The following is a 23,234-nucleotide window of genomic DNA, read 5'->3' as shown; positions in this document are numbered from 1 at the left end:
CGCTAGTTAGCATAGCTACATAGCTACATGTCGTAGCTGTAGCTGTAGCTGTAGCTGTAGCTGTAGCTGTAGCTGTAGCTGTAGCTGTAGCTGTAGCTGTAGCTGTAGCTGTGTACCAAGACACACGTCGACATACTGACAAATAAAACAACAAGAAACGCAGAATCTGTGACCAATCCTTCAGAAAGGTCCTGCTGCCTTTCTGGCAGAGGTCAGTTTTACTCCCCACGTCTGCAGATTTGAAGATCTAGTGGATGATTTTTACTTTTCATGGATAAGTGCTAGCGCTAGTTAGCATAGCCACATAGCTACATGTCGTAGCTGTAGCTGTGTACCAAGACACACGTCGACATACTGATAAATAAAACAACAAGAAACACTAAATCTGTGACCAATCCTTCAGAAAGGTCCTGCTGCAGGCGCCTCTCCGTCAGGATCAGATTCAGAGGGTTGAAGTAACGCTATCTGTGAGCAGCCGTGTATATTCAGCCAACATGTAAACATTAGATCAACGTGCTGGAGAGCCGAGGCCACATCCACTTCCTGAGGGGGCGTGGTCAGCGAGAAAACAGAGTGTTCTGAGGAGGACTGAAGAAGAGGGTTTTTCAGGCAGACCAAAATCTGATTTCAAAGTGTTTTTTTGAGCATAAACTTTAAAGACATGTTTTGGGGACCTCTTAGACCAATATATATTGATGAAAAAAGCGTGATATGTCACCTTTAACTTCTCCTCCTTTTCTGTGCATTCAGATGTTGGCAGCAGCTGAGAGAGCTCGTAAGCAGGCAGAGACTGAGAGAGACGAGATGTCTGAAGAGCTGGCCAACAACGCCTCCGGAAAGTGAGTGTCGAGTGTTGATATTTGTGTTTTGGGTTTTCTTTTTAAAAAGTTGTATTTGAGGCATTTCTTTGCCGTTATCGGCTGAAGAGAGAGAGGAAATGTTTGGCCAAGTAGCACCCGAACATTTATACTTTAAATATGACAGAATACGTTAACAGAAGAAATATATCAGCCTGTTGAGAAGGAGAGGTCCTGAATTGCTTTTCAGTCTGTCTCCGATCCATCACGACACCAGATCTGATTTCTATTCTAGTTAGGGATGGGTACCTTTCACATTTCAACCGATACGGTACCGATACCCGGTACCTGGGAATCAGTACCGGTACTCAACGGTACCAATTTTAGGTACTTTTGTGTGTTTATGTGGTAATAAATGTTAATTTGTTTAATAATGAAATCAAAATTTTCTTAGATTTAACATATTTATTTCATTTAACATGAAATGAACAGAAACAGGATAATATAGGTGGTTAGATATATTAGCTGACACGTGCTCCTGGTGTCTAATTACTCTTTCGGGAGTTTATCAGTGAACACACATGAACACCTGCAGATGGGGAAAAGTCAGTTCTCTGTCTCTTTATAATAACAGGACACACACCTTACTTGTTGGGCATTCACGCACACAGGAACCGTTATAAACAGGGCAGGTAGTCGGAGCGAGAGCAGCTCTGCCTCGCGGTGAGTGCGCGCGCCCGTCAGCTGCGGGCTCCGTTTGGCTCGCAGAGAGCAGAGAAGTCCACCCGATCAGTCTCTGACTTTATTACAGGGCGAAAGTATGGAAACTCGCCTACTCTTCCACTCCCTCACAGTCACAAGGAGGCGTTCAGGTACCGAAACATGTTACTGTTTGATTTTACGTGAATCAGTACTCGGTAGTACCGGCGGAATTCGGTCGGTACCTATAAAAGTACAGAATTCCGTACCCATCCCTAATTCTAGTCAATGTGTTAACTTCCACTGGATCCGCTTCGTTGCGTTCCAGCTGCGTCTCAGCAGCAGGTCGGAGTCCTCCGGATCAGATACACAAGACTTCTATTTTTGCTGGATGCCGGAGCATGATGCATCAATCTCAACAGAGCAGATGGAGCGGGACAGGAAGTCAGGCACCAAAACAAAATGAAAACATCCGGTTAATTTTCAGAAAAAAACGCTCTGTCCATTCAGCTTTCCTTGTTTTCTGATTTAACCTCTAAAATTTGAAGAAAGTGGGTGAAACAGCAGTGAGCCGCTGGTATCCTCTGATCCAGAAAGGTCCTGAAGAACTGTCGTTACCAAGTCCCACTCCTGCAGCAGGAGCTCTCTGGGTTCATGGGCTCACAGTTAACACACCTGCACCACCAGGTAACTCAGGATCTCTCCTGCTTTCCAGTTAGAGAAGAAGGTATCCCCTCTCTCCGTCAGCCTGCTGAGTCTCGTTCTTCCTCTGCAAACTCTCAACCGCATTGATCTCAACAGAGCAGATGGAGCGGGACAGGAAGTCAGGCACCAAAACAAAATGAGAACATCCGGTTAATTTTCAGAATAAAACACTCGTATTTCACTTAACTACAACAACAAACCGTCATGATGAGCGGAGCCAGGCCTGGAGTCAACAGGTCAGAGGTTTTCAGAGGACCAGAAAGACAACATGGATGAGGAGAGGAAGAGGAGAATCACATGAGTCCAGCTGTCCGGCGGTCCTGCTCCGTGCTGCGCTCTGAAAACACAACAGCAGATTGGAGACAGACCGGACACAGATCTGGTGGAAGTCTGATTAGTCAATCATGGTTCATACTTTATTCCTTACATTTTTAACACTTTTAGGATTCACAGGTTTTTTTATTTTCTAACATTTTGCCGTCATGACTAAGGGAAAGATTTAGCCGAAAAGTGGACGCAAGAAAAACAGTCCGGTTACCTTCAGAAAGATCAGGATTTATCTTCTGGGTGTCTTCAAATTCACCACAAATGTAACGTAAATGTGGTCAGGAGTCGATCTATTGTTGTTGTTTAAAGATGAAATCATCATTTTACCAGAACGTTTCAGTTCAAGAAAGGGAACGAAACAAGAGCAACTATCTAAAATACATCATGCTAGATTAAAACTACAGTCTCAGAGGAGAACATCGGCTCCACCTTCAGAAAGTTTTTGTTTATTTTCTTCTGATCGTCTCTCTCCTCCTCTCATCCGTCCTCCCTCACCCTCCCTCCCTTCAGATCTATATCCTCTGATGAAAAGCGCCGTCTTGATGCAAAGATCAGCCAGCTGGAGGAGGAGCTGGAGGAGGAGCAGACCAACGTGGAGAGCCTGAATGACCGACTGAGGAAGAGTCAGCAGCTGGTAGGTTCAGGGCGGACTGGAAAGAGGGAAGAGGGATCACATGAGGACCAGCCAGACGACTTTTACACCACACAGACTTTATAGAGGGGCTGCAAAGCTTGAAACCTCAGCTTTGATTAGGATCTAAATAAATCTGTTTTCTGTGGAAACACTGACGACAACAATCCTTTAAGTAATAGGAAAAGTGTTGTATTTAAGGTTTAGATGCTGCTTCCTGTGGTGTTTTTGAAAAGAAGGCTGGATTCCTTCCTCTTAAGTTACCTGCCCGTGTCCTGACCGCTCCCTGCAGGTGGAGCAGATGGGCGCAGAGCTCACAGCGGAGAGATCGGCCTCCCAGACTAAGGAGGGATCCCGGCAGCAGCTGGAGAGACAGAACCGAGACCTGAAGGCCAAACTGCAGGAGATCGAGGGTCAGGGCCGCTCCAAACTCAAATCCTCCATCGCCGCCCTCGAGGCCAAGCTGAGAGAGGTGGAGGAGCAGCTGGAGATCGAGAGCAGGTGACGCTGCACGGTGGAGAAAAGAAGCTGCAGGAGGGTTTGAATGCTCTGGTGCGGTGGTGACTTTGTGATGTTTGTGTTGTGCAGAGAGCGCCAGGTCACCGGGAAGAACCTGCGTCAGAAGGAGAAGAAGCTGAAGGATATCAGCATCCAGGTGGAGGATGAGAGGAAACAGGCTCAGCAGTACAAAGACCAGGTAACCCCGATCTGCATGAAAGAAAGAAATGATGTCATGGAGATTTTTCACTTACCTGTGAATAAAATGATGTGTTTGTTCGGTGCAGGCGGAGAAAGGAAACATCAGGGTGAAGCAGCTGAAGCATCAGCTGGAGGAGGCGGAGGAGGAGGCTCAGCGCATGGCGGCCGCTCGGAGGAAACTGCAGAGGGAGCTGGAGGAGGCGAGCGAGGCCAATGATGGGATGAGCAGAGAGATAACTTCACTCAGGAGCAAACTGAGGTAATGAAGAGGCAGACTGAACTCTGGGTAAAAAAAGCACAGGGGTCAAAATCAATTAATATAATAACTTAGACAATCACTGGATGAAGATAACTGACTCCATCAAAATGAATAATACTACATTCAAATAATCTGTCAGCCTGTAAGAGTGAAGGCTGGGATTAACAACATTCTTTGATGGAGGATCAATGCTGCAAAATACAACAATAGAATTAAGAATAGGAATATATTAGTAACATATAATGTCACAGCGTTCAGTGGAGCTGTCCAAGGAGCTGGATATATTTTTGAATCAGTGTATTGTATCTTGTCTGAAACTTAAACAAACTAATTAATTACCATTATTTCATTATTTAGGGGGAAAATCAGGTGTCATTTTTGAAGGAAATTTTCAGGAATTTTGTATGAATTTGAACATTTTTATAAGTTGAGTTTTTTTATTAATTCAGAAGAATACTTTGTTTAAAATTAAAAATAATAATATTTCTTATTTTTCAATGAAGATTTTTGGGGATTGTTGATGATACATTTTGGAATTTTCAATGGAAAATTTTTGAATTTGTATTAAGATTTCTGGGAGGTTTAAGAAGAGGTTTGGGAAAATCTAGGACTTTTCCAGAATTCTTTCATGGACAGTTTTCTGAAAATGTCAAGAGTTTTAACGAATAATATATATATTTTAATTATAACATATTTTTTTAAAACGGAGTTAAAAAAAATTTGTCTAAAGTTTTGAACATTTTTTGAATTTTTTGATGAAATTTTTTAGTATGAAAATAGGTTTTTATGAAGTTTTGATGACAACTTCTTCTTGTATTTTCAGTTGAAAATTTAAGGATTTTTTAATCCTATTTCTATATTAAAATCATAAAATAATAACAAGGCAAAACAAACATATTGAAAAAAGAATTTGAAAGTTGAACTTTATCAGCTGATAGAATTTAAATGTGTTAGATGTTTGATTAGCATCTGTATTTCTGTATTACTTCCAGCTTCCATCCTCCATATTCATACACATATATCAAATAAATTCAAGCTTAAATCACGGTGGATTGGGGGACTTGTTGGATTCCTGACTGTAAATTGTGAAAACGTGATCTGTGAAGGCCTCAGATGATCCGTGATTTTAAATGTCCTCTTCCTCCTTTCATGTCCTGCTTCACACTTTTTCCTCAGACACCTCTGATCTGCAAACTGTCCTCAAAGCCTCCTGGGAATGTTCTCCTCTTCCTCATGGAGCTTTTTTTCCTCTTCATCACTGTCCTTAAACCTCTTCAGTTTACACCCGCTGCAACATTTCAGGGGCTTCAACTTTTTTTTTACAAACAACCTCACTTTGCAACAAACTGCTCTCTGTTCTTCCTCTGTCCTGCACCTCCTTCTGACCCTCCTCTTCCTCCTCTCTTTCTCTTCCTCCTGGTGCTGCTCCTCCTCCTCCTCCTCCTCGGGTGTTCCCCAGGCGTGGCAGCAGCGGTGGGGAGGCGTCGTTCAGCAGCCCCAGCCCTCGGAGCAGCGGCGGCGGCGGGATGAGGAGCCTGGGGCTGGGAGGGAGCATCAGCAGGAGGAGCACCATCAAGGAGAACTCAGTGGAGCTGCAGGAGGAGGAGCCACCAAGGAGCCCGTCTCCTCGCGCCTGCAGCCCCCCACTGGAGAACCGCATGGAGGAGTACCCCCCAGACGAGTAGAGAGATTACAGATCAGGTTTCAGCTGCAAAAAATGGGGGCGGAGTCTTTTTATAGAAATACTTTAACACCATTAATTTAAATTTTAAGATTATGATGAACTAAAAGACTAATACTGAGTGAATATATGAAGAAATCAAGGCTAAAAAGAGAGAAAAATACAAAATAAAATGAAAAGATGCCTAAACTTTTATTCTTTTATAGTTACAAAATTCTACTTTATCCCAAAAATATCATGCAACATATCAATCAGAAAGGTTAATTTTAATAGTTCTTACATTAATTCAGTTTTTTAAAAATCTGACCTCTGTTTTACAGTTCAATTCAGCCAAAAAATATCAGTTCTAGTCTTCAAATATAAAGAATTTATATTTTTCCTGCATATAAGTCACATCATAGTAGCTAAATTTGACAAAATGTTCTTACTACTTTGTTATTTATTTATTTGAATGCTTCATTTTGGCTGTTTCTGTCCTATCTCTGGTCTTCTTAATCAAACAAACAAACAAAAACATGTTAAAATAAACAAAAACAGGCGCTGCTCTTCTAGGAGTTGAATCATGCGCCCCATGTACAGGAGCTCTATGTCTTCATGCACTCTCTACTCCCTATACTTCCTGTCTCTCTATATCCTGACTAAATATTTGACCCCATCGCTCCATTATTTATGAAACATCATTCTGGTCACTTATACGTCCATTTTTGTTTATTTCCTCTTCTTAAAAAGTTCACATATTTATTTATAGCTACTTCAAGACCCGCTTTTTAATCAGTAATTCAATATCTTCTGGTTTCAGCTTCTCAAACAGGAACATTTGAGCTCAAAGAAATGATGTTGATACATTTTGAAATATTACACAGGTCATTTTTCCACCATCGTCTGAATTTAAATACACAGTTTTTAATCAGCTATTAAAAGAATGTGCAATGTGCAGATTGTAGCTGTGCAGTGAGATGGATGAAGTCCGTTTTTATATCAGGTCAGCTGTTGCTGTGCAGAATAACAAAACTAGAATTACTCATATTTATGACACTCTAACTGTAACCAGGACAGCTCAAGATGTGAGTGTTTAGAATTATTTAAAGCTCCTGTGAGGAACTTTTAGCTTGGGTTGATTTTGGCGCCCCCTGTTGACAGAGCAGGTACTACATTACTACATGTGAATGTGAACGTGTGGGTTTTTTTTTTTTACAAAATATGTCATCCTGCTTCCTTTTCAACAAAAAAATGATCACTTATCAAGAATATTTGCCATGCAGAGTTATTTATCTGACACCTACCCTAGTGTTGTAGTATCTGAAACTGGTTTTGGTCTCGGAATTGAAAGCATTTTTACTCAGTCTGGTCTCCGTTTCAGACTGAGCAGACTCCTTATTTTATATCAAGACCGGTAGAGACCACCACTGATGCATTCTGTGTCCCTGTCACTCCTGTGATAAGAGAGAACCCCCCTGTCCACCCCCCTTCTCAATTCATTCATTTTTCTTGGACCTATTACGGCTCCGACTTACACAGTGCTTCAGAAGGGCACAGCTAAAATACCTGCCGCAGGATTACTACAGTCAACAATTATAACTCAATTAAGGCTTGACAAAATAATCCTGCTCAGCTCCCGCTACGACCTCCAACCTCTCCTGAGATCACAGGTAACGGAAATCTCAATTTGAACTCTAATCTGAAATGAAAGTTAAACTAACGACGACAAAACGAAACATAAGGAGTCAAAAGTCTCTCACAGCGTGTCAAAAGAAAGGCAACAAAGACAAAAACAAAACCTTGTTTGTTGCTGTCAATTGTATTTAAAGCAAACTTAAATCAAATAAACAGAAGTCTTTCATTTTGTTAACTCTCGCTGGTGGCCTAGCGGTCTAAGCGCCCCACATACAGAGGTCACAGTCCTCGTCGCAGTGGTCGCTGGTTCGATTCCTCGCCAGTCGACCATTTCCTGCATGTCTTCCCCCACTCTCTTCTCCCCACATTTCCTGTCTCTCTTCAGCTGTTCTAACAAATTGAGGCAAAAAGGCCAAAAAATATAACTTAAAAAAACCAAAAAAAAACTCATATGATGATTTTTCATTGATATATATATATATGGTCTTGGTCTCTTAGTCTCAGTTAATGTGGTCTAGACTACAACACTAGCCTACCCCTCCAAGTAGTGTTTTCAAACTTTAGAAATGACTTAAAGCTACAGCTAAATTTTATCATGAGCGTCTTGTTTGCTTTTGGAGGTCATAATGTGACACCAAAATGTATTTCATCCTGTTTTATAACCAGTTAAAAATTACTCACTGGAGCTTTAAAACTTCCAATCTGCTCTGCTTACTTTTCATCATCATATTTACAAAAGGGAAAGAACCATCCTATCCAGCGTCCACAGTTTGATTCCAAATCTTGTGAAGTTAAGGAATGAGAGAGGAGAGTTTCGACTCATATAATATATACTTTGTTAATTTAATATATTGATATTTATTAATCTTTTAGGTGGTTTAAATATGTTTTGTTTTCTCTGTTACGTCTTGTTACAGCCGAGTCACAGAGCTAATGTAGGAAGAAGAAAAAAAAGAAGTGATGTTTGAGAGACCCCTAATTTATTTTTTATTATAGGAATAAAACTCCACAATGTTTTGGGATGTTTTAAAGAATCTGGGTGCAAAAATGTGGGATGTGTTGCACTATAAAAATCGATTTCAACTTGTTTGTTGCCATGAAAATTATAGACATTCTAAATGGAGGAACACCTTTTATTTGGGGACAGGAAATAGAAATCAGACTTTTTTGTATAGTGCAGCAGATTTAACAATTTTCATTTATAGCAAATTGATTAAAAACGACAAATTTGACTGATTATTGTCCTAGAAATTTCATCCTTTGCTCCTTTGAGGCACAATCTAAAAAATTGTTTACCCATGATGCACTTCTCCACGCCACACAGGGTGCTAAAGATGTTCCCCTTTTAAAACTGAATGTAAAACTACATTTGTAACCCAGCTGTTGTATGTTTCTTCTCCAGATTAGGCGGTGTGATTTAAACCTCACAGACACAATCATATATAATGTGTAATAATGAAATGAGTTCGAGTACAATGAATGCTGTGATGAACCAATAAATAAACTCCTAAATCCCTCAGTGTCTTCTCTCTCACTTCCTCCTGAATGATGAAACAAGACTTTAGTTTTATTACATTTCAAGTTTTATTGCTTTTCAGAAACAGAAGCAGCACTGACAGTAAACAAAGAGCAACAAAAATAAAGTTAACACGTTGTTTGTGAGCATGTCAGTCCTTTAAAGTCCAAGAAGGCAAACTTAACTCGTTCCCCACGTCTTTCCATTTTAAAAGTCGCCCTGAGCGCTGAAACACATCCTACAAACTCATCCTACGTTAGCGACTCTACATCGTCACATAAACACACACTACAAGTCCGTCTATTACATACTGTTCTTTTTTAACATAAAACACAAGAAGCCTTCACTGAAGTTTTCAAATCGTTTCCTATTTCACTCCCGCAGAGGCAGAAGTCGAGCTCTGCAGAGGGAGTCGTTTCATTTGAGAGTTTACGCTGGAATTATCACCAGCGATAAAAGAGTCCTCCTTGTCGAGACGTATTCGAATTTAGGTACCAGGATAGAAAAATGCAGGAGAGAGTGACGTCCAGGGATGCAGGAAACCGGGCGGTGCAAGAAGAAGTGATGCTCTGCAGAGGGAGTCGCTTTATTCTCAAGTGTCTAAAGACATGTTTTCACCTAAATTACCAAGAACTAAATTGCCAGGGAACCAATTTTGAATTGATTAAAAGGTTCCTCTCCTTGTTTTAGATTTTGCACGAGTAGTTCCTGTAGTAATACTAATATCCACAAGCTTCTGATCCCTCCTAATCAATCAGTTCATTAATCTGTGATAGTCTATAAAGTCTAAAATATCAGATCTGAATTTTGTGACATTTTCTCCTCTTGTTAGGGAAGTTGTATCACATTAAAGGGATAGTTCAGTGTTTTTTAAGTGGGGTTGTATGAGTTACATGTCAATAGCAAGTGTATTACCCACAGGGGAGAGATTCCAAAGTTACCTGGTAGTGCAGGTGACTCAGTATTTCATGACCTTTCTGGATCAGAGGATACCAGCGGTTGTGTACGGCCGCTTTCTTCAATTTTTTTAGAAGTTAAATCAGAAAACCAGGAAAGCTGAATTGAAGTGCATCTTTTGAGTACATTTTTCAGCAGAACATTATCACCTTATCACAATGCCACTTCAATAAAACCCTGACTGTCCCTTTAAATGTGATTTTGCCGCCATGCACCTCAGTGATGAAACCTGACCTGTGGAGATGTATTGTGTAAAAGGAAGAAGAAAATGTTGCCCAAAGAGAAAACCTCTCCACTCGTGTAGTTAAAAGTGTCCTTTCAGTGTCAGACGCCCTTCAGGTGTGTTCAGGTGTGTGGTGAGTACCCACGTCCAAAAATGACCCCCAAAGAACTGAACTATCCCTTTTTTCTTTAGTTGGAATTTCACAAATCAACTTTTGGTGCAACCTTAAATTTTTGTTGTGCTTGTTCAGAGCGAAAGTCCAAATCTCATCCAACTATCTTGAATTTGATCCGGACCAGGAATGAAAAATCTGAGAGAAAACGTGTCATGTTTTTGTAGATGGAGCAACATTTGGATGTGGTTTAAAATTCAGACATCTCAGTAACGTCTCTGCAGCTGTAAAATCACATATAAAGAGTTGCTTTGCATCAAACGAACCAATGACGTCAAATCAAGTCGGACAGAAGTGAAAGGAAGCTGATGAATCAAAGTAAGACTGTTAATAAAGGAGCAGTTTAAAGGACAAGAAGCTGCAGCAGATTCATGAATCTAAACCGTGACTTGACTCAATGTGGTTTGGAGAGGTTTGTTCTCATCCGTCCACACAGAACCAGTGTCTGTATCATCACAGCAAACCATGCAGACCACATTAGTGAAGTCTTTTCCCTGACTGTGTGTTTTTTAAATTAGCTCCACACTCAGTCTCGACCCACCTTTACAGCAAAACAAGGCAAAAAGAGATCAAACAGAAACAAGTCCGGTCGGTTAGTTCAGCTCGAGCGAAGTGCTGAGAAGAAGTCCTGCTTGAATCGGACGTCCCGAAAGTCTTCGTAGTAACGCATCGTACAGTTTCGTCTCTGCAGCTCGCAGAGAGAGCGGTCCGTTTAATGTGCAAACACAGTACCGTCACTCGCTTTGGAGATCCGGGTCTGATGAAGAGGGAGCATCGAGCAGCTTCGACGAAGGACGGTTTCTTTGACGCTTCACAGCAGCAGTTTGGACCCCGCTCCGAAGTCTAACCTCTTCACCAGCCTGTAAAACACACACACACACAAACACACACTCAGAGGCTTTGTTTCCAATCGTTGATCAAGGATTTGAAAACACAGAGGGGAACCAAAGTGTTCCACTCCACACAGGTCACTCACCCCTTGTTGTAGAGACCGTTTGTGGGATGCGTCTCTGATGAGTTGTTCTGACTCGCCGTCGCCCCCTGTCCTCCCGCGTGGCCTCTGCGGGCTCCCGTCTGCTCGTGGACGTATTCCCGACACGACGCCAGCTTCGACTCCAAGTTCTAAAACAAGAGAGATGTTCAAGATCTTCATTTATTTCAGGAGGAAAACTCTTGATTATGTGCTTTTCTAAGTTGATGTTAGTTACCAAAGTGATCTAAACCGACACTTATGTAACACAGCAGAGACACTGTGTTGTTAAGAGAGAGAGTCCAAAGCTCCCTGCAGCCAAACATGATGTAAGTCAGCAGCTGACGAAACCCCAGAGGGCTGATTAGTGACTCGTTTGATTGTCCGCTCTTACCCCGACTTTTCTCAGCAGCTCCCCGACGATGCTGAGAGCCGAGATCCTCGCCGACGTGGTGAGAGGAGTCGCTGAGAGGCTGTCGGCTGCAGAGAGAGAACACATGGTCAGTACAACAAATGAAGAAAAATGATAGCAGGATCGCCGAACAGCTGGAGTCATGTGATCGAGGTTTTCCCCGCGGTATTCACTGAATCCAGGATTCTCCTCCTCCTCCTCTCCTCATCCATGTTGTCTGTCTGGTCCTCTGAAAACCTCTGACCTGTTGACTCCAGGCCTGGCTCCGCTCATCATGACAGTTTGTTGTTGTAGTTAAGTGAAATACCATCTGGTGATAACACAGTGTTTTATTCTGAAAATTAACCGGACTTCCTGTCCCGCTCCATCTGCTCTGTTGAGATTGATTCGTCATGCTCTGGCATCCGGCAGATATAGAAGTCTTGTGTATCTGATCCGGAGGAAATAACGGAGCGGATCCAGTGGAAGTTAACACATTGACTAGAATAGAAACCGATCAGATCTGGTGCAGCGAGGGAACTGAGAAAGGACCGGACACAGATCTGGTTGAATTTGGCCTGAAGTTGTTTTAATCATGCTGATGAGGTATTTGGGGGGGAAATGAACACAGCTGGAATAAGATAACATCTGCAGCAAGACAGTGGTTAAAAATCAATTTTTGATGCACTGGTTTGGGTTAGCGGTTAAACTGCAGGCCTCATGTGCAGACGCTTGGGGCCAGCTGTAGTCCTCAAACAGGCAGCCCAGGTTTGATTACAACCTGCAGCCTTTTGGGGCATTTCAGATTCTGCTGTATCCACTGTCCTATCCTCTCAATAAAGACAAAAAAAGCACCTTTCTTAAAGTTACAAAGTGCGTCACAAACAGATTCAAATATGGGAGAAAAAAAAGTTTGTTTACAGAATGCATGATGCACTTAACTTAAAATAAACAACAGACCAAAAAGGTGACCTTCAAGATGACATGTAAGCACTTATATGAAAGAACTGACCTCTGCTGATGGATGCCGGCGGCGTGGCGAAGGAGTCTGCAGGTCTGGACGGCGTGTTGGTGGCAGGAGGGACGGGCTTGTTAGAGGATGAAGGTGTGTTTTTGTCCTCCGTTCTTTTGTCCGGAGGGGTGAGCGGGGGCGTCGGCAAACCGGCCGGGGAAGCTGCGGCGAGGGGAAGCTCTTTGACCACAGTGGTGAGAGACGGCTTCCTGTCCTGAACCTGCTGCTTCTGCCGCACCGCCAGCTCCTGTCGCAGATCTGAAACACACACACACACACACACACACACACACACACACACACACACACACACACACACACACACACACACACACACACACACACACACACACACACACACACACACACACACACACACACACACATGAGCCCTGCAGCGTTACTAACTGTAGCTTTAACCCCTCTATACATCAGACCTGTGGAGATCTGTCCCCATGAGGACTCACTCTCACTCTTTAACCCCAAACACACTAAAGTCACAGAGGATGAATCAGGCCGTACCTCTGGCCTCGTCTTTCAGCCTCTGGACAGACTCCAGCAGGTTCTCCTTCTCGTCCAACTCGCTCTCCAGGAAGGCGTTCCTCTCAATGACCTGGTTCATCCTCTGCTCAAAGTCCTCCAGAGACATGATGGTCGCCCTGAACACGTAAAGGGGGAAAGAAAGATTCAATGAAGCTACTTTTAGCCTTATATAATGATATTATTTATTACAAGACACATTTAGCTTGGTACTGGCTCTGGTTCTTCTGGAGCGCTCGCCAAGTTAGTTTTGGTGTTTTTCCACTTCTGCATTTGTCACCGGTCTGCAGCCTCCCACCCCAGACAACTTTCAGGTAGCCAATCAGTGCAGCTCCTCGTTATAATAATATCCCCAGCCATGGATAAGGAGGTTAGAAACAGAGAGGCTGCAGATCCTCTATGATAATTTTACTTCATGTTGTTTTTGCCCCATCTCAGGTAAGCAGTGTGTGGAGGAGGCTTGTTGTTCATGACATGCTTAATTAAAACATTCCAAAATTAAGATTGTGAAGAAATAAACCTGGCACCAACCATCTGGAAAAACATCTAAATACAAGAGTTTAAGAAGGTTCAGTTTTAACATGAGACTTCTTTTTACATCTTGACTGTCAAAAGCGTAATCTGTCATCGTCAACATGTTGACGTCTGTGCTGGGAACGTGAGTGACCCCTGACCTCTTCGTCCGCTCCAGGTCGTCGTTGGCCTGCTCCAGCTCCCGGATGTATTTGTGAAGCTGGTCTCTGATGGCCGTGGTCTCAGCCAGGTCTCCTTCCAGGGTGGAGATCTGACGGTACGCCTCCGAGTGCTGTGTCTCGTACTTCTCCTGACGGACGTGAAGACACAGTGTCAGAACAAGAGGCACAAATATAAAGAGTGATTCTTACAATTTTAATTTGAAGCAATCAGTAAATGTTGAAATAAAATGGAACACATTTAACATTTTCATTTTTTTTAAATTTGTATTCCTTTGTTAATGATTTATACATTTCTTTAAATATAGAGTTATATGATTGTCTTATTTTTTCATGAATATAAAAATTCAAGGAACATCAAAATATTTCGTTTTTTTTTTTTTTTTTTTTTAATTTTTCTTTTTTTTAATTTTTTTTTTCCAAGTTTGTTAATTCTTAAAGGTTATCAACCGACCTCAGACTGATCCTCTTGGCTGAATTCGTATTATTATTCTTCAAAATTAATATATTTTATTTTATTGAATTTATAGACCGCAATAAACAGACTAACCAATCCGCTGAAAATAACTAAATCATTTTAAATAAAATCTGAACATATTTACCGACTGTAAAACTAAATGAAAATGCTAATATCCATAGTCCATAGGGGACTTGACTTGGGAACCGAAGGGTCGCTGGTTCGAATCCCAGGATGGACGAAGTCTGGCAAGTGGACTGGTGGCACTGGTGGCACTTGCCTGGGCACTGCCGAGGTGCCCTTGAGCAAGGCAAAGAACCCCCAACTGCTCGGGGTGCGCTGGTTGATGGCAGCATCCTCACTCTGTCATCTCTCCCTAAGTGCATGTCCACTGCATGTGTGTGCATTGTATGCATATACCAAAAACTGTGTGTGTAGCATGACTGAAAAATTACACAAATGAAAAAATTGAATTTCCGCCTGGGGATTAATAAAGTACGTTCTTTCTTTCATTCTTTCTTTTATTCTCTTTCTTATTTATTGTTTGTTTTTACACATACTTTATTTTGATGTTTTTTATGTTCCTTTAATAATCTCCAAAATAAAAGCACAACTCCAAAGGAACCACGTAAAAGCTGAATCATTTAAAAGGTCATTTTAGTGAAAGCTGACCTTTACTCGTCTAAAAGTGGAAGGAACCGTTATCTTGAGTTTTTAAAAGTCCTATTTATAAAATATTAAACACGCAAAGCTACACGACAAACAAATAAAACCCACTTCAAAGCTCAGTGACATAAGCAGAGTCCCTGTAGCGCTGTGTCTGGATTAATTCTTTACGTCACTTGTTGAGCGATGGATATTCAAACAGATTAATATTCGTCTTCACTGAGCCTGAAGGCGGCATTAAGTGACTCACAGCTGAAACAGACAAACAGAGGGGACCCTGTGTCAAGCTTCAGCATGCTTCGGCTAAATTCCACAGAGGCTCGGCATACTGGTCACACACCCTGACAGAGATAAAAAACCTGCAGAGAGACTTCACAACACAGTTCGAAAACATGACTCAGCACAGGCCGCTACTTCACCTCGTCTCTGGAAATGAATCTGAACTGAAGAGACTGAAACTAAGAATCGAATAAGACGACGGCCTTGATATCCAACGTGCAGAACTAGACTTCTTGATACAAAGTAAAGGTCTCATTTCTCAGCATGTTGTATAACGTGTGCATTATTTAGGAAACTGTCACTGTTTCATTATCATATGATATTCATTTATTTTCCTATTATTATTATTCTTTTGTCATTCAGCCATATCTGTTTCCTACGGAAGAGGATTAGGGCCACTGAAAAAAAAAAAGATTAAGGTCCATTTTTTTTTTCATTATTATTATGAGAAAAGTCAGAATTCTGATGATTTTCCCTGAATCCTGACTTTAATCTCAGAATTCTGTCTTTAATTTCAGAATCATGACTCTAATCTCAGAATTCTGACTTTAATTTCAGAATCCTGACTTTAATCTCAGAATTCTGTCTTTAATTTCAGAATCCTGACTTTAATCTCAGAATTCTGACTTTAATCTCAGAATTCTGTCTTTAATTTCAGAATCCTGACTATAATCTCAGAATTCTGAGATAATTTTTAGAATCCTGACTCTAATCTCAGAATCCTGACTATAATCTCAGAATTCTGTCTTTAATTTCAGAATCCTGACTATAATCTCAGAATTCTGACTTTAATCTCAGAAGTCTGTCTTTAGTTTCAGAATCTTGACTCTAATCTCAGAATCCTGACTCTAATCTCAGAATTCTGTCTTTAATTTTTAGAATCCTGACTCTAATCTCAGAATCCTGACTCTAATCTCAGAATTCTGTCTTTAATTTCAGAATCCTGACTATAATCTCAGAATTCTGACTTTAATCTCAGAAGTCTGTCTTTAGTTTCAGAATCTTGACTCTAATCTCAGAATCCTGACTCTAATCTCAGAATTCTGTCTTTAATTTTTAGAATCCTGACTCTAATCTCAGAATCCTGACTCTAATCTCAGAATTCTGTCTTTAATTTCAGAATCCTGACTTTAATCTCAGAATTCTGTATTTAATTTCAGAATCCTGACTATAATCTCAGAATTCTGACTTTAATCTCAGAATTCTGACGTTAATCTCAGAATCCTGACTATAATCTCAGAATTCTGACTTTAATCTCAGAAGTCTGTCTTTAGTTTCAGAATCCTGACTCTAATCTCAGAATTCTGACTTTAATCTCAGAATTCTGTCTTTAATTTTTAGAATCCTGACTCTAATCTCAGAATCCTGACTCTAATCTCAGAATTCTGTCTTTAATTTTTAGAATCCTGACTTTAATCTCAGAATCCTGACTCTAATCTCAGAATTCTGTCTTTAATTTTTGGAATCCTGACTTTAATCTCAGAATTCTGTCTTTAATTTTTGGAATCCTGACTTTAATCTCAGAATTCTGTCTTTAATTTCAGAATCCTGACTATAATCTCAGAGTTCTGACTTTAATCTCAGAATCCTGACTCTAATCTCAGAATACTGATTTTAATCTCAGAATTATGACTCTAATCTCAGAATTCTGACTATAATCTCAGAATTCTGACTTTAAAATTAGAAGTCTGTCTTTAATTTCAGAATCCTGACTCTAATCTCAGAATTCTGACTTTAATGTCAGAATTCTGTCTTTAATTTCAGAATCATGACTCTAATCTCAGAATTCTGTCTTTAATTTTTAAAATCCTGACTTTAATCTCAGAATCCTGACTCTAATCTCAGAATTCTGTCTTTAATTTTTGGAATCCTGACTTTAATCTCAGAATTCTGTCTTTAATTTCAGAATCCTGACTATAATCTCAGAATCCTGACTCTAATCTCAGAATCCTGACTCTAATCTCAGAATACTGACTTTAATCTCAGAATTCTGACTCTAATCTCAGAATTCTGACTTTAAAATTAGAAGTCTGTCTTTAATTTCAGAATCCTGACTCTAATCTCAGAATTCTGACTTTAATGTCAGTATTCTGTCTTTAACTTCAGAATCCTGACTCTAATCTCAGAATTCTGACTTTAATCTCAGAATTCTGTCTTTAATTTTCAGAATCCTGACTCTAATGTCAGAATCCTGACTCTAATCTCTCTCATAATAATAATAAAAATATTGGGCCTTCATTTTTTTTCCCCAGTAGCTCTAATCGTCTTCCATAGTTTCATTATCATTATTTTCCTATTATTATTATTATTATTATTATTATTATTATTATTATTATTGTTATTATTTATTTTCGTCCTCTTTCATTGCTTACTTTTTATAAGTTATTTCTGCTCTATTTTTTATAAACATTTTTTTCCCTTTGTTTGTCAGTGTTTTTGTTTCGTTGTTGCTGTTGTTGTTTTGTTTGTTTGTTTATTTTACCTTTGTTTTCTTTGTCTGTTTTTTTATGCTTTCCATATTCAGGCCTTGTTTACTTGTTATCCTGTCTACTATCACTTGGTCACCCTTTTCTTGTAAAGCATCGGGCCTAGCATTTCTTGCACAAGAAAAAAATAAATAAATAACTGTGTGCATTATTTTATTGCCATTTTAAAGTATATTGCACTTTTCTTTGCATATTAAGCATGTTTTTTTCAACCTCTTATTCAGATTCTTTTATTTTTATTTTTGAATGACAGTACCTATGACTTAATCCAACTCCCTCCCTCCCTCCCTTAATTTCTCTTTCTGATTTGCTGTTTTGAAACGGGATAAGAGCTGGGACATGACTCGGAGAAGTCGTATGGCGAGTACTGCCATCCCCTCCAGACACAGACCAAGCAAGAGTCATCAGCTGCCTTTCCCTGCCCTGAATCAATCCTCTGTGAGTGTGTGTGTGTGTGTGTGTGTGTGTGTGTGTGTGTGTGTGTGTGTGTGTGTGTGTTTGTGTGTGTGTTTGTTTGTGTGTGAGCCTATTCAGCACCGTCGACATGAACCGTAAATAAAGCACTTTCCATCAGCTGATAAATATGGAAATCCCCAGTCAAATACCTTCAAACGGTTCTTCAGTGTGCTGGATGTTATCAAACTGGCTGTGGAACTCTGACACAGCAGCTTCATGCTTCAGTGTCGGGCTATAAAACCGTTTAGAGACAATGACTCCTGTTTTAGATGTTTCTCAAAGCCTCCAGGGAGGGTCAGGAGGACATATTACACAACTAGTACATCCAACCTGGAGCACTGGAGACAGAACAGCCTCACACTGCAGTTAAATATCGCCTACTTTAGAGCATTGCCTTGAAGAACCTGAGGGGAAGTTTGTATCTGAAGTATTTGGAGTGTTCTTGAGTGGATCTGCAGACATCTGTTTTGAACATGTCTAATATCTGACACTGTTGTCCGTACCTTGTAGTTCTCCAGCTCCATGCGGAGGCGGTTATTTGAAGCGGTGAGCTCGCGGTTTCGCGCTTCACACTGTTTGAGCTCCGTCTCCAGCTCCACCTCGTAGTCCCGGCTCATCTGCTGAAACTCCTGCAGCTCCTCCTGGGCTTCCTCCGCACTGCACGGACACAAACACACAGAACACCATGTTTGTTACCTTTGGATGCAATCATTTGAACTATTCTTCACTGTATTAGTTTTGATTTCCTTTGAACACACTAACGTTCGGAGCAAAACAATCAGACGCCGGCTCGGAGGAAGGTTGGCAGAATGTTTTTTAAAGCAGACGTGTTTGGACAAAAAACACAACCTGGACGTTTCCCACCGAGCTAGAGGAAGCGGTGGGCTTTACGGACTGAACACAAAAGTCTAAACATCACAAAAGTGTGTTTAGAAGGAAAACACCTTAAGATCCAGATTATTTATCCAGCAGGAGTGTCTCAGACTCACGTTACTGTGAACCGTGTTGATTGTTTTCTACATACGCGTCCCAGAAGTCCTTAAAGTTATCTTTTGTTGGCACAAAATTCTAACTTATTCAGTCAAATAATATTCTCTGTGTTATGACATCAAGTCTGCTAACTCAGCTGTAGTCAGTTTTCAATGCCTGTTCCAGTTTGGGGTTATGAAACTTGTTTTCCATCAAACAATCACTACAGTGTGTTTCCAGAAGTGGTCCATTAAAGGGATAGTTTGTGTATTTTGAAGTGGGGTTGTATGAGGTGGACGCCGGGCTGCTCGGCCCCTTTGTTGGGAAACTGTCCAGACAACAAAAACAGAAACTGGGCTATCAACGGCTGGGGACAGGGTCAAGTCTCAGTCCGGCTCCGATCCGCAGTGGTCCGTCTCTTTTTCGGAACGCAGCACCGAGCAGGACCGCCGAACAGCTGGAGTCATGTGACCGAGGTTTTCCCGCAGTAATTAATGAATCAAGGATTCTCCTCCTCCTCTCCTCATCCATGTTGTCTTTCTGGTCCTCTGAAAACCTCTGACCTGTTGACTCCAGGCCTGGCTCCGCTCATCATGACAGTTTGTTGTTGTAGTTAAGTGAAATACCATCTGGTGATAACACAGTGTTTTATTCTGAAAATTAACCAGACTTCCTGTCCCGCTCCATCTGCTCTGTTGAGATTGATTCGTCATGCTCTGGCATCCGGCAGATATAGAAGTCTTGTGTATCTGATCCGGAGGAAATAACAGAGCGGATCCAGTGGAAGTTATGACATTGACTAGAATAGAAACCGATCAGATCTGGTGCAGCGAGGGATCTGAGAAAGGACCGGAGACAGATCTGGTTGAATTTGGCCTTAAGTTCTTTTAATCATGCTGATGAGGTATTTGGGGGGGAAATGAACACAGCTGAAATAAGATAACATCTGCAGCAAGACAGTGGTTAAAAATCAATTTTTGATGCACTGGTTTGGGTTAGCGGTTAAACTGCAGGGCTCATGTGCAGACGCTTGGGGCCAGCTGAGTGTTTTATTCTGAAAATTAACCGGATGTTTTCATTTTGTTTTGGTGCCTGACTTCCTGTCCCGCTCCATCTGCTCTGTTGAGTTGATGCGTCGTGCTTCGGCATCCAACAAAGATAGAAGTCTTGTGTATCTGATCCGGAGAGCTCCGACCTGCCGGATCAGAGACGCAGCCGGAACGTAACAGAGCAGATCCAGTGGAAGTTAACACATCGGCTAGAATAGAAACCTATCAGATCTGGTGCCGTGACGGATTGAAGATGGAGCGGACACGGATCTGCCTGCTTCAAAAGAGACAAAAATACATTGACATGCGTATTGTGTGTATTGTGAACACAGGAGGATACCTTTACAAACCAGAGTTTGCAGAGGAAGAACGAGACTCTGCGGGCTGACGGAGAGAGGGGATACCTTCTTCTCTAACTGGAAAGCAGGAGAGATCCTGAGTTACCTGGTGGTGCAGGTGTGTTAACTGTGAGCCCATGAACCCAGAGAGTTCCTGCTGCAGGAGTGGGACTTGGTAACGACAGTTCATCAGGACCTTTCTGGATCAGAGGATACCAGCGGCTCACTGCTGTTTCACCCTCTTTCTTCAATTTTTAGAGGTTAAATCAGAAAACAAGGAAAGCTGAATGGACTGAGCTGGAATATCAAACTCTACAGACATTACTGTGTCAGCCGGAAAATGCTCAATGTTGTTGCTTAAAACTCTCTGATGCAAAATTCACAATAAAACCGTGACTTGTCCGTCATAGATCAGATTAGCTGATGAGTGTGCAGCAGGCAGAGGAACATGCATGTGCCTTGTCTAAGTATAGTGCAACAAATGGGCTTTCTGATGACATTGGTGTTTCAGTAAGAGTCTCATGAAATCAAAATTCATTGATCATCCTGCGAGGAAAAAAAAACAATATAACAGTGCCCCTAGAGAAATCTTTTTGTGTTCATATACACAAAAAGCCTAACTTTGTTGTGTACACACAGGAAAGGTGAAAAGAGATTCTGGTCTGTAAACAACAACAGTGAAACTGAGACTCACCTCTGTTGGTGTCTGGCAGCCTGATCCCTCCAATACTCCAGCTCCTCCTCCAGGGACCCAAACTCTGGAGGCTCTGGATCCCCCATCTCAAGCTCAGGACGGTCCAGCCCAGATGAAGAGCAGAGTCTCCTGTCACACAAAAACAAAACACCCTGGGTGATTCAATCAAATCAAGATCTTCAGACAAGGGCATTCAATCAAGGGTACCTTTCCACTTCCTGTGAAGGGGTAGCTTGGCATCTGACCACTCAGGTCCTCTGGACTTACTTTACAGAGCTTTTTTGTTTTGCTTTTGTCTTTTGCATGGCATATCCTGCAGCTTTTAGTGATTTCAAAAAATAAGAATTAAATAATTGAAGCAAATGACGTCAAAATCAGACAATAACATTCAAATATATTTTTTTTTTATTACTAAACGTAGTGATTAAAGTGATTCAGTGATTTAAAAAAATATGTGATTTAAAAAAATTATAATTAAAATTAAAATAAAGTAGAAACAAAAATTTCGACAAATTCCAGTAGGTAGAAATTCCTTTCAAAATAAAACAATTTATTTGTAATGTTACACCACTTAAAGTAAAGGCCTAAGTAATTCTAAAAAATTGTTTTGGATTGGAAAAGAAGGTTTCATAGCTAATTCGGCATATAAATTAAATATAAGGAAGCAATATTTAAGGATAAGACCTACGTTTTAAGATCACCGGAAGTTCCGTTTTCACCTAGTTAAGACCGTTGACGTCAAAATCAGACAATAACATTTAAATATTTATTTTTTATTACTAAACGTATGCCGAATTAAATAATTAATTATGTATATTTTTAAAGTTACTCAAATAAAAAAATAATTAAGATGATCTTAAAATAAAGAAGTTAACGAATTTTAACCGAGTCTGGTCAAAGCAAACGGAACGTAAAAAAAGGGAACCTAAAGCAAACTTCACCGACAGCTAACGGTTAATTTATAAGTAACACCTGCTTTAATAGACAAAGTACAAACTCCTACCGACATAACTAAAGGTAACAAAGCACAAGAGAGTCAGAAGAAAGCTTTTAAATGCAAATAAGTTAGCCGGTTCAGCTAACGGAGGTTAACCCTTTAAATCCCAGCTGAGATAAACACATCACCGCTAACTTACACTCAACAGTTAGCTTCCTTCGACGTACTCTTCTCCAGTTTAATGTCGAGTCCTCTTCGTTTCCTCGTGTCACTAAAGACTAAGTCCCCCGGTTTACTCTAAAGTAAAACCGACACGAGTAAACTACATAAGAGGGACTTTCCTGGAGTTGAGATCCACAAAGTTGAGACTGTCTTGGGAAGAAGTCGAACAATACATGTAGCCATTCATATTGTCCTGGACACTCGACCAATCAGAAGTTAGGTGACAGCTTCGTTGGCTGCTGTTATTGGTCAATGGCCTGTCAATCTGATGCAGAAGGGGCGGGGTCAGTCTCGCTGTCCAATCAGAAGAGCCGGAGAGGGGGAATCTGCCTTCAGTCTAGACGTGTTGATGGATTACCAGAGGCTGGTGCTGCGTTTAAGTGCTATCGGAAATATGAGATGTCCTGTGTTTACTTTTCTCTTCTCATTAGACTATGTTTTTATGAAGATGAAAAATGTAAAACCTTAAATAAAATAGTAGATAAAGGGAAAAAAATGTTTGCATATAATTGTTACACCAGTATGCCATAAGATAAGATAAGATAAGATAAGATAAGATAAGATAAGATAAGATAAGACAAGATAAGATATTACTTTATTGATATACAAATCATCCTTATTTATCTGTTTTTATTTTATTTTGTTTTATTTTATTTTATTTTATTTATTTCTTTTTTTCACTTTATTTTATTTTATTCTATTTTTATTTTACTTATTGTAACTTCTTCTTGATTGTACTTATGTCTGGGTTGCTCTAACAACTGAATTTCCCCCCTGGGGATCAACAAAGTAATAT

The 23,234-nt window shown here is 40.6% G+C and overlaps 2 protein-coding genes across 2 annotated transcripts in view; one reads left to right on the top strand and one right to left on the bottom strand.

The window, feature by feature from the left end:
• The window catches only part of LOC117832672 (myosin-11-like), a 39,877-nt gene extending 33,851 nt beyond the window's left edge, over positions 1–6,026 (top strand). The window contains exons 38-43 of the mRNA XM_034711899.1: positions 751–839; positions 3,039–3,162; positions 3,452–3,660; positions 3,748–3,856; positions 3,945–4,117; positions 5,577–6,026. Coding sequence (XP_034567790.1) covers positions 751–839; positions 3,039–3,162; positions 3,452–3,660; positions 3,748–3,856; positions 3,945–4,117; positions 5,577–5,802 — 930 coding nt within the window. The 3' untranslated portion in view covers positions 5,803–6,026. The remainder of the gene's footprint in view (positions 1–750; positions 840–3,038; positions 3,163–3,451; positions 3,661–3,747; positions 3,857–3,944; positions 4,118–5,576) is intronic.
• A 2,946-nt stretch (positions 6,027–8,972) lies between these two features.
• On the bottom strand, positions 8,973–22,657 carry LOC117832141 (nuclear distribution protein nudE homolog 1-B-like). The gene is made up of 9 exons (XM_034711131.1): positions 22,416–22,657; positions 21,280–21,408; positions 18,733–18,886; positions 13,868–14,016; positions 13,176–13,312; positions 12,654–12,911; positions 11,645–11,730; positions 11,257–11,402; positions 8,973–11,140 (listed from the first exon to the last, which is right to left on the bottom strand). Exons 2-9 carry the CDS (start codon positions 21,363–21,365, stop codon positions 11,092–11,094), a joined length of 1,065 nt encoding a protein of 354 aa, XP_034567022.1. The 5' UTR covers positions 21,366–21,408; positions 22,416–22,657; the 3' UTR covers positions 8,973–11,091.
• Positions 22,658–23,234: the final 577 nt, after the last annotated feature.

This window comes from Notolabrus celidotus, chromosome 20 (assembly GCF_009762535.1).
Source record: "Notolabrus celidotus isolate fNotCel1 chromosome 20, fNotCel1.pri, whole genome shotgun sequence".
Taxonomy (NCBI): domain Eukaryota; kingdom Metazoa; phylum Chordata; class Actinopteri; order Labriformes; family Labridae; genus Notolabrus; species Notolabrus celidotus.
This window is presented reverse-complemented; position numbering and strand designations above follow the sequence as displayed.